Raw genomic sequence first — 10,637 nt, 5'->3', positions numbered from 1 at the left:
AATCTCATTTTTCTATAAAAATCCAAATTTTTATTGCCCCCCCACCCCCTTTCCCTGCAAAATTTTGGGGACCCTCCTCCAAAAACATTTTCGAGGGTGGGGGTCCCGCGGGCTGGGGGGGTCAGGGTGGGGGGGCGGGGGGGGCGGGGCGGGATCTCCGGGACGCCCACCAGGCCCTGAGGGCCTCGCGCCACCCCCCCCCCGGGGGGGCTCCACCGACACTGCGGGGCCGGGGCAGCACCTGGGGGGGACAAGGGGGGAGGGGTTACCTGGGGGTCCCCGGTGTCCCCTCGGTGTCCCCTCGGTGTCAGCGACCCCCCCCCAGCTCCTCTGTGTCTGCCCCCCCCAGCCCTGAGCCCCCCCATTTTCCCCCCGTGTCCCCCCAGGGCCCTCCCCGTGTCCCCTCCACATCCCTCAGTGTCCCCCCCCCCGTGTCCCCGGCTGTCCCCAGTGTCCCGATACCCCCGTGTCCCTCCAGTGCCCCCCATGTCCCCCCCATGTCCCCCCATGTCCCCCCCATGTCCCCCCGTGTCCCTGGCTGTCCCCATGTCCCCCCCATGTCCCCCCCATGTCCCCCCATGTCCCCGGCTGTCCCCATGTCCCCCCCATGTCCCCCCATGTCCCCCCGTGTCCCTGGCTGTCCCCATGTCCCCCCCATGTCCCCCCCATGTCCCCCATGTCCCCCGTGTCCCCGGCTGTCCCCATGTCCCCCCCATGTCCCCCCATGTCCCCCCGTGTCCCTGGCTGTCCCCATGTCCCCCCCTTGTCCCCCCATGTCCCCCATGTCCCCCCATGTCCCCGGCTGTCCCCATGTCCCCCCATGTCCCCCATGTCCCCCGTGTCCCCGGCTGTCACCTGCAGCTGGAACTCGTCGCTCATCCTGCGGAGCCTCCGCCCGTACCTTTGGGCCGCCCAGAGCACGGGCGGGGCCGAGCGGGAGCGGCCCCGAAGCGCGGGGGGGTCCCCGGAGCCCCCCCCGGACCCCCCCAGATCCGACGCCAGCCGGGCCCGGGCCTCTGGGGGGGGAGTGGACACGGGGGGTGTCAGGGGGTCCCCAAAAATGGGGGGAGGGTCAGGGGGTGGCTCCGCACCACCCCCACACCCAGCCCAGCTCCCCCCAGGGGAGGCTTTGGGGGGTCCCCCCGCCCCGGGGGGCTTCTTTGGGGTTTTTGGGGGGGCCTCTGACCTGGGGAGGGGGTCCCGGGCTGGCTGGGGACGGGGGAGCCCCCCCAGGGCGAGGGGGGAGGGGAGCCGGGCTCCTCGGGGCTCTCGTCCAGCTGGAACATCCTCAGGACATGGCGAGGCTGGGGGGGCCGAGGGGGTCAGGGGGGTCCCGCAACCCCAAACCCAACCCCAGAGACCCCCCCCGGACCCATAAACGCCCCCGGCCCCAACCCCCCTCCCAGCGCAGCCCCGAACCCCGAAATTTGGAGATCCCTGAGGTGGATTTTTGGGTCCCGGGGACGTTTTGGGGGCTCCAGGGGGCGATTTTGGGGTTCCCGGAGGGATTTTGGGGCCCCCCGGAAATAGAGGTCCCCTATAATTAACAGTCTCCCCTAATTAGGAACCCCAAGGTCTGCTCCGCTCCCCCGTGACCTTGGGCACCTCGGAAGTGCCCCCCCCGACCCGTGGCACCCCAAAACCGCCCCTCTCCCCGGTCCAGGGCACCTCAAAACTGTCGGGACACCCCTCAAAACAGGACGCCCCCCCCTCCAAGGGGGGCACCCCAAAACCGCCCCTCCCCCATGCCCCGGGTGACCCTGGAACTGCCCCCCCCGAGCCGGGGTACCCCAAAACCGCCCTGCCCACCCTCGGACCCCCAAAACCCCGCGGCTCCCCAAAACTCGAACTCCTCTCGGGAAGGGGGGGCCCCCCAAAATCCCCTCCCTCCAATGGTCACCCCAAAACTGCCCCCTCCCCTCCAGGAAGCGGCTCCCCCTCCCCCTCTCCCCCAAACCCGCCTGCCCCCCCCTTCCCCGCGCCCCCCCCCCGTGTCTCCCTCCGGGGGGGTCCCCCCAGCCCCTCCCCCCCCTTTGGGGACCCCCAAATCCGCCCCTCCCCCCCCTCGGACCTCGCTCCCGCCGCCGCTCCCGGCCCGGCTGCGTCACCCGCGTGATTGACAGCGCCGCCGACTAATCAGCGCCGGGGTTCCCCCTGACGTAACGGCGCAGGGCCACGCCCCCAGCGTCGCCCTGGAGTGGGCGGGGCCAGCGAGCGGCGTCGCGCGCCCGCAGCCAAGATGGCGGCGGCGGGAAAAAGGGGGCGGAGCCACCGAGCGGCGGCGGGGGGGGCAAAATCCCCCCCGAGAGCCCCAAATAGAGCCCAAAATCATCGCTTTCCCCCCCAAAATCATCTCCTTCCCCCCTCAATCATCCCGAGCACTCCAAATCACCCTCTATACCCCAAAATCACCCCCTGTCCCGCAAAAGTGCCCCCCCAATGGGCCCAGACCCCCCTCCGGGACCCCCAAATGGACCTGACTGCCCCCGGCAGCCCCAAAATCTACCCCTGTGCCCCCAAAATCAACCCTGCCCCCCCCAATCAAACCCTGTACCCCAAAAGTGCCCCCCAACGGGCCCAGACTGCCCCCGAAACCCAAAATCACTCCCTGCCCTCCAAAAGTGCCCTCCAAGGACCCCCACAGGTTCCCCTTCCCCCCCTCCCCCCCCCCAGGATCCCAAACCCGACCCCTGCCCCCTCAGTTCCTCCCAAGAAACCCCAAATGCATCCCACCCCCCCGGGACCCCCGAATTTCCCCCGGGACCCCTAAATTGACCCCCAATTCCCCCCGGGACTCCAAAAGGGCCCAGCCCCCCCCTCCGCTGGTGCCTCATGGAAAGGCCCCCAGGGCTGGACTGGGAGCGGCCCAACATCGACTGGGAGCGGCCCAGCATCGACTGGGAGCGACCTCGGCGCCCTTGGCCGGGCTGGCGGGGACGGGGGGCCGGGGACAGCGACAAAGGGACAGCAGTGGCACCAGTGACACCAGTACAGGGACACCCGTGACACCAGTGTGACCAGTACAGGGACACCCATGACACCAGTGTGACCAGTATGACCAGTAGAGGCAGCAGCGTACACGGACACAGTACACGGACACCACTGTCACCAGTGACACCAGTACAGGGACAGGAACACCAGTACAGAGACACCAGTGCCACCAATTACACCAGTACAGCGAGAACCAGGGACACCAGTGCCACCGGTACAGCCAGAACCAGTGCCGCCAGTGCCACCAGCGCAGAGACACCGGTACAGAGACACCAGTGACACGAGTACACTGATCCCAGTGTCCCCAGTGCCCCCAGTTCCGTGGGATGGGGACGGAGGGGGGGGCGTGAGGGGGAGGAGGGCGTCACGTGATCCAGTGATGCGCTCGGGCCGCTATAAAGAGCCGGGACCGGATCCGAACCGGAACCGGATCGGGATCGGAACCGGGACCGGACCGGACCGGAACCGGATCGAACCAGATCGGGATCGGGACCGGATCGGGACTGGACATCGGCACAACCTGAACTGGATCAGGAGCAGGAGCTGGATCGGAACCGGATCAAGACCCGGAGCGGGATGAGACCCGAACCGGCGAGAGATTAGACCCGAACCGGACCGCATCCGGGTCTGGACTGGAACTGGATTTGACCCGGACCGGATCAGACCTGCACTGGATCAAAGATTGGGACTGGATCACGGACCGGATCAGGATTAGGGACCAGAACCGGATCAAGACCCGGGGGTGGATTTGACCAGAACCGGAGCGGGGACCGGAACCGGATCAAAGCCTGGAACTGGGTCGCAGACGGGATCCGGATTAGGGACCAGAACCGGGCCGGGCCGAGCTTGGATCAAACCCCGGCGCTGGATTTAACCCGAACCGGAGCCGGGACCGGGACGGGAGTAAGACCCGGAGCCGGATCCAGGCGGAGGCGGCGAGGGGGATTCCGGGGGGTCCCCAGGGGGGCGTTCCGGGGGGTCCCAGCGGTCCCGGGGGGTCCCGGATGAGCGGGGGAGCCCCGCGGGGGTCCCCGCTCCGGCCCCGCCCCCCCCGGCGGGGGCCGCGGGCCGGGGGCGGCGCGGGGGGGGCGCGGGGGGGGCCGGTGCCCCCGGGGAAGCTGCAGCTCCTCGAGCGCTTCTTCACCCCCCCGGGCCCCCCCCCGGGCACCCCCTCGTCCTCCCCCTCCCCCGCCTCCTGCTCCTCCTCCTCCTCCTCCTCCTCCGGGGGGGGTGAGGGGGGCTGCGGGCCCCCTCCCCGGCCCGGCGACCCCCGCAGGGAACCCCGGGGCTTCGGGGACCCGCTGGGGACCTTCGGGGACCCCCCTGGGGCGCGGCTGCGGCGGGGGCTGAGCCGCAGCCATGAGGGGCTGCACCCCGGGGACTCCCCCGCGGGGACCGTCGGCGACATCCCCGACCCCCTCGGGGACATCCTCGGGACCCTTGGCGACGTCGCCGTTCCCCCCCGAGCCGCCCCCGAGCCCCGGCGGAAGCGGGGGCAGCGCCGCGGGGACCCCCCCGCGGGGCTCGGGGACAGCGCGGGGACCCTCGGGGACACCCCCGACCCCCTCGGGGACCCCCTGGGGACGTTCGGGGACCACCCCGGGGCGCGGGGATCGCGGCTGCGGCGGGGGCTGAGCCGGAGCCACGAGGGGCTGCACCCCGGGGACCCCCCCGCGGGGCTTGGGGACAGCGCGGGGACCTTCGGCGACATCGCGGGGGGGGGGCGGCACCTCCGCCTGCCCGGGGACACCGCGGCCGCCCTGGAGTCCCTCGGCAACATCGCGGGGACCCTCGCGGATCCCCGGGGGGGCCCTCCCAGCCCCCCCCCTCCGCGCCGCCGGGGGGGGCCCGCGCGGGGGTCCGGGGGGGGGTCTCGGGGGGGGCTGCTGCGGGAGCAGAGTCGGAGCCAGGAGGGGCTGGGGATGGGGCTGGGGGCTCCGGGGGGCGCAGGGGGGGCGCGGGCGGGGCCCCCCCGGCGCTGGCGGTCGCTGGAGGCGGTGGGGGGGCCGCGGGGGGGTCCCCGCTTCTCGCGGTTCCTGGACGAGCTGACCAGAAGGGTCCTGAGCCCCGCCGAGCTCCGCGCCCTGGGGTGGCCCCCCCGCGCCCCCCCCGCGGCCCCCCGCGCCCTCCGCGCCCCCCCCGACACCCCCCGCACCCCCCCCGGGTCACCCCGAGGGGTCGCGGGGGCCCCGAGGCTGCGGGCGGGGTCCCCCCCACCCCCACGGGGGGGGTCGGGCTCGGGGGGCGCCCCCGGCATGGCGGAAGAGGAGGAAGAGGAGGAGGAGGAGGAAGAAGAAGAGGAGGGGGGACAGGTAGGGACAGCTGGGGGGGCTCTTTTTGGGAGGAGGGGCGACACCTGTGTCACCTTTGGGGACAGGGGGTGACACTGGTGTCCTCTCAGGAGCCGGGGGCGGCCGGAGGCGCCGGGGGACCGAGGGGGTGAGTTCGGGGTCCCGGGGGCAGTTCGGGGTCAGTTTCGGGGATTTGGGGTCAGTTTTGGGTGTTTCGGGGGCGCTTCGGTGGTCCCGGGGCAGTTTGGAGTATTTCAGGTCAGTGCCGGGTGTTTTGGGGCGGTTTTGGGCTCAGTTTTGGGGTCAGTTCTGGGGGTCCCACAGCCCATCTCCCCCCCAGGCCCCCCCCGGCGCGGGCGGAGCTGGACGCGCTGCGGGAGCGGATGGACAGGTGAGAGACCGAGAGGACGGACAGAGGGGATGGACAGATGGACATGGGGGATGGACAGGTGACCCTCCCAGTCCCCCCCCAGTCCCCCCCCAGTTCCTCTCAGTGCCCCCCCCCCAGTTCCCCCCCCGTGCCTCCCAGTGCTCCCAGTTTGGCTCCCGCAGGCTCCAAGACGATTACGCCAATTCCCAGCGCCTCAATCGGCTCCTGGAGGAGCGGCTGCGGGGGCTGGTGAGCGGGGCGGGGGGGCTGGGGGGTCCCGGCGGCGGTTGGGGGTCCCGGGGGGGTCCCGGTGGCGATTTTTGGCTGTGCCGGGGTGGGTTTGGGGGGTCCCAGTGACGTTTTTGGCGTTGCTTTGGGGGGTCCTGGTGACATTTCAGGGGTCCCGGTGACCTTTTTGGGGCCCCAGGGAGGTTTTTGAGGTGACGGGGTTGATTTTGGGGTCCTGGTGACATTTCTGGGGGTCCCGGTGACATTTAGGGGGTCTCGGTGACGGTTTTGGGATCCCGGGGTTGATTTTGGGGTCCTGGTGATATTTCTGGGGGTCCCGGTAACATTTTGGGGTCTCTGGGTTGATTTTGGGGCTCGGTGACATTTCGGGTGTCCCGGTGATGGTTTTGGGGGGATGTTTTGGGTTCCGGTGACATTTTGGGATGACTTTGGGGGTTTTCGTGGATTGGGGCGCAGGCGCAGGCGATGGCGCTGGAAAGGGCCGCCCTGAGCCGCCACGTGGCCGAGGTGCTGCAGAGGGTCCTGGGGACCCCCCCCGGGCCGGGGACTCCCCCGCGGGACACGGTGAGGGGGGAGGGGACACGGAGGGGTGACACTAGGGGGGGTTGGGATGCTTTGGGGGAACTTGAGGGGACTTTAATGGGAGGGGACATTGGGGGGGGGGGCACTTGGGCGGGGTCGGGGAGGGGGGATGACCTTGGGGGGGCTCTGGGGGAGTGACACCCCCGGGATGTGACTTTAGGGGGGTCCTGGGTGGGGTGACACCCCCGCGGTGACACCCCCGTGTCCCCTCCCCCCCCAGGTGGCTGTGTGGGGCGGGGCCGAGGATGAGGAGGAGGAGGAGGGGCCGCTGCTGCCCCCGCCCGCCTTTAGGGACCCCCCGGGGGGCGCGGGGCCCCTGCCCTGAGCACCTCAAATTCCACCCCCCACCTCTTAATAAAGAAATGAGACCCCGCCCAGGGCTGAGTTGTTCTGAACGCCCCAAAAACGGCCCAAAACAGACACAGGGATCCCAAAACTGCCCCTCTCCTCCAAGACACCCCCACATTTCCATCAGCCACGACTTTATTGGCACCAGGAGTGGCTGGGACCCCCCAAGCCCCCCCAAACCCGGCCCGGGGGAGGCCCAGGGTCAGGACCTCTCCCCAATATCCAAGGGGGGGTCCCACTCCAGTCTCTGGGGGAGTCCCAGGTATCGGGGGTCCCAGATTTGGGGGTCCCCGGGTCCGGGGGTGTCCAGGGGGTCCCGGGTCAGTCGGGGGGGCACAGGCGGGCCCCAATGTCGTCCAGCAGCCAGTCCAGGCCAGGCAGGAGGTCCCGGCCGGTGAAGGCCGAGCAGCCCTGGATGCGCCAGCGGTGACTGCGGATGGAGTCCAGCTCCAGGGCCTGGAGACAGCGGGGACATTGTGGGGTTGGAGGGTCCCAGGGTCAGGGCCACCCCCCACTGTCCAGGGAGACCCAGGGTGGGGAGGGGGCTCCACTCAGGAACTGGAAAAGGAGGGGATGGGGGGGATTTGGGGTGGTCCTGGGTTTGGGAGGTCCCAGGTTCAGGGTGTCCCTGATTCGGGGTCCCGTTTGGGGGGTACCTCACGGATGTCCCTGGCCGGCAGCGCCCCGGGCAGGTCCTGTTTGTTGGCGAACACGAGCAGGGTGGCCCCGGCCAGGCGCTGGGGACAGCGGTGACGGTGTCAGCCCCCGGGACCCCCTGGCCCCGAGACAGCCTCCGGTCCCGTGCCCGTGTCCTCAATGTCCCCAAGTCCTCCATGTCCCCATGACCTCCCCACCAATCCCACATCTCCCAAGTCCCCATTTCTCCCCGTGATCCCCTACCCCTCCCCAGCCCGTCCCCTGTCCCGTGGGTGTCCCCCTGTCCCCAGGCCGGCCCCGGTGTCACCTCCTCGCGGAGCAGGGCGCGCAGCTCGCTGGCGCAGAGCCGCAGGCGCTGGCGGTCACTGCTGTCCACCACCCAGACCAGCCCGTCCGTGCTCTCGAAGTAGTTGCGCCAGTAGGAGCGGAGCGAGCTCTGCCCGCCCACGTCCCACATGTGCAGCTGGAACCTGGGGGACAGTGCTGGGGTCAGCGGGGTCAGTGACAGGGTCACTGCGGGCTCAGCGTGGCCACACGCGGTCATCGGGACCACAGTGGTCACCGGGGTCATCAACGGGGTCAACGTGGCCCGCGTGGGGTCAGTGGGGTCAGCACCACGGCCCCTCCCCCAGCCCATGACTCCTCCCCCGCCCCGCCCCTCCCCCACGCACCCGCGGTGTTCGAGGGTTTTGATGTTGAAGCCGAGAGTGGGGGAGATGCCCCCCACGTCCTCCCCGTTCAGCCGCTTCAGCAGCGTCGTCTTCCCGGCGTTGTCCAATCCCCTGTGAGAGGCGGGGCCTCAGGACACACCCATGGCCACACCCAAGCAGAGACCCGCCCCTTCCGGTGCCCCTCCCTGTCTTTAGCCCAGTCCCTTCCCTCAGGCACCGCCCCATGAGTCCCACCCCCACACCTGACCACGCCCCCTCTAGGCCCTGCACCATTAGGTGGCTTTTAGCCCCACCCCTTGTTTGCCCCACCCCTTGTTTGCCCCGCCCACTGCCCCACCCTGCCTGATCCCACCCATCAGTGACTCCTCCCCACCCAGCCCCACCCTCGCAAGCACTGCCCACTTCCCACATGCCCCGCCCCTCCCAAGCACCACCCCCAGCCCCCTTACGCCCCACCCACACCACGAACACCCCCCCATCCCCCATCCCCCATCCCCCATCCCCCATCCTGACCGGGCCCCCCGCCCCTCCCCGCCCCCGCAGGCCCCGCCCCCGCGGGCCCCGCCCCCTAGGCCCCGCCCCCCCTTAGGCCCCGCCCCCCGCAGGCCCCGCCTACAGCACGAGCAGCCGCAGCTCGCGCTCCTTCTCGCGCATCTTCTTCAGGATCGTCAGCAGCCCCATGGCGGCCGCGCGCGCCGGCCACGCCCCCTCCGGCACCGCCCATTGGCCCGCTCCACCCCTGGCCTCGCTCCCCGCCGCTCATTGGCCCACGCCCTCCCGCTCCCGCCGCCACTTCCGGGTTCTCGGCGGCTCCGCTCGGCGCCCTCTGGCGGCCGGGAGGAGCGCGAGGCGGGGCGGGGGCGGAGCCGGGAGCTGGGGGGGGGTCCCGGGGAGGGGAGTTTGGTGGTCCCGAGGGACCGGAGGGGGGTCCAGATCCGCCCGCCCCCCCCGCCATGGCTGCTCGGAGCCTCTTCCTCCTCCTCCTCCTGCTGCTGCCCCCGGCCATGCCTGACACCCCCGGCCCTGGCTGCCGCCTCCGTTGTAAGAGCCGAGGGGACCCACGGGTCCCCCAGACCCCCACTGGGACCCTCAGATCTACCCCCGGGCCCCCCAGACCCCCCCGGGACCTCCCATCGTCCCTGGGGTCCCCATGCCCAAGGGACCTTCCCACAGCCGCGGGACCCCCCCAGCCCCCAGGACCCTCGGGGACCCCCCCAGGATGCCTCGTCCCCCGGTGACCACCAACCCCCCCGTGAACGCCGATCCCTTCCGGGACCCTCGAACATCCCGGGATATCCCCCCGGTACCGCCCCGCCCCATGGGACTCCCCCAGACCCCACTGGAGATCCCCCACCCCCTCTGAGACCCCCAGGACTGGGATGCTTCTCCCCCAGGACCTCATATTTGGGGCCTCGCCCCCAGTTCCACAGCCCCGCCCACTCCACTTGAAGACCCCGCCCTTTTCACCCCTCCCCCCCTTTCCCAGGGGTCCCGGTGCCCCTCCCGCGGGGGGCGGGGCGCTGCCGGCCCGGGGGCGGGGCCTCGCTGGGCGCATGCGCCGGCCACTGCGAGTCACGTGCCGGCCCCGCCCCCCGCGCGCTGCTGGACGCCGGAGGGCGCCCCCTGCTGGCCGAGGCCCGCTGCTGCACCATGGAACACGTGACCAGGGTGGGCGGGGCGTGGGGAGCTGTGGGCGGAGCATGGCAGAGCTGGGGGCGGGGCGTGGGCGGGGCTTCCCAGGGCATGGGCGGGGCCTCGGGCACGGGGGGCTTGTGGGCGGGGCTTGGGTGGAGCTGTTCGGGTGTGGGCGTGGCCTGCGAGGGTGTGGCCGGGCATGTGCAGTGTGGGCGTGGCCGGGGTGGGGTGGGCGGGGTTAAGCAGGGTGTGTCCCAGGGCGTGTCCACCGCTGACCCCGCCCTCTCCGGCCCTACCCTCAGGTGCAGGTGACCCTGCGCTGCCCCGGGGGCTCGCGGCGGCTCCGGACAGTGTCGGCCGGGTCCTGCAGGTGTGACATGTGCCGCCTGGCCCGCTACTGACCCCCCCGAAACGGGGAACCCCCCAGGATGCCCAGCGTGCCATTAAACGAAGCAGCACGAGGGGGGTCTCGGAGTCTTGGAGGTCTCGTGGGGATTTCAGGGACGCACTCAGGCGTTTCCCCCTCCCAAAAATCCTTTATTATCCCCAAAAAGCGCCCTCGAGGGGTCCTCGGGGGGTCCAGCCCCACCCCCAAACTTCCCCAAAGCCCCCTCGCGACGCCCAAACCTGTCCCCCCAAGCGTCCCCAACCCCCAAATCTGCCCCTCCAGAGACCCTCAGACCCCAGTTCTTCCCCCCCCGAGTCCCTCCACCCCAATTGTTTCCCCCATGTGCGCTCCAGGGCCTTGGTCTGCCCCCCTAAACCCCACATCTGCCGCGTCCAAATGCCCTCAAACCGGTCCCCGGCTCCAGACCTGCCCCCACCTCCAAATCCAGCCTTCCC

General features: G+C 71.1%; 2 protein-coding genes across 2 annotated transcripts; both read right to left on the bottom strand.

Annotated features, from left to right (window-relative positions):
- Window positions 1–107: 107 nt before the first annotated feature.
- Window positions 108–2,205, bottom strand: BAD (BCL2 associated agonist of cell death). Its single transcript, XM_082300302.1, has 4 exons — window positions 2,072–2,205; window positions 1,187–1,304; window positions 856–1,016; window positions 108–241 (listed from the first exon to the last, which is right to left on the bottom strand). The coding sequence occupies exons 2-4, from the start codon at window positions 1,284–1,286 to the stop codon at window positions 122–124; spliced, it is 381 nt and encodes a 126-aa protein (XP_082156428.1). The 5' UTR covers window positions 1,287–1,304; window positions 2,072–2,205; the 3' UTR covers window positions 108–121.
- A 4,751-nt stretch (window positions 2,206–6,956) lies between these two features.
- ARL2 (ARF like GTPase 2) lies at window positions 6,957–8,882 on the bottom strand. The gene is made up of 5 exons (XM_082300293.1): window positions 8,776–8,882; window positions 8,160–8,270; window positions 7,796–7,958; window positions 7,488–7,568; window positions 6,957–7,287 (listed from the first exon to the last, which is right to left on the bottom strand). The coding sequence occupies exons 1-5, from the start codon at window positions 8,838–8,840 to the stop codon at window positions 7,153–7,155; spliced, it is 555 nt and encodes a 184-aa protein (XP_082156419.1). The 5' UTR covers window positions 8,841–8,882; the 3' UTR covers window positions 6,957–7,152.
- Window positions 8,883–10,637: the final 1,755 nt, after the last annotated feature.

Source organism: Coloeus monedula, assembly GCF_965178545.1.
Source record: "Coloeus monedula genome assembly, chromosome: 39".
NCBI lineage: Eukaryota > Metazoa > Chordata > Aves > Passeriformes > Corvidae > Coloeus > Coloeus monedula.
Note: the sequence above shows the minus strand (reverse complement) of the source record. Positions and strands in the feature narration are given on the sequence as shown.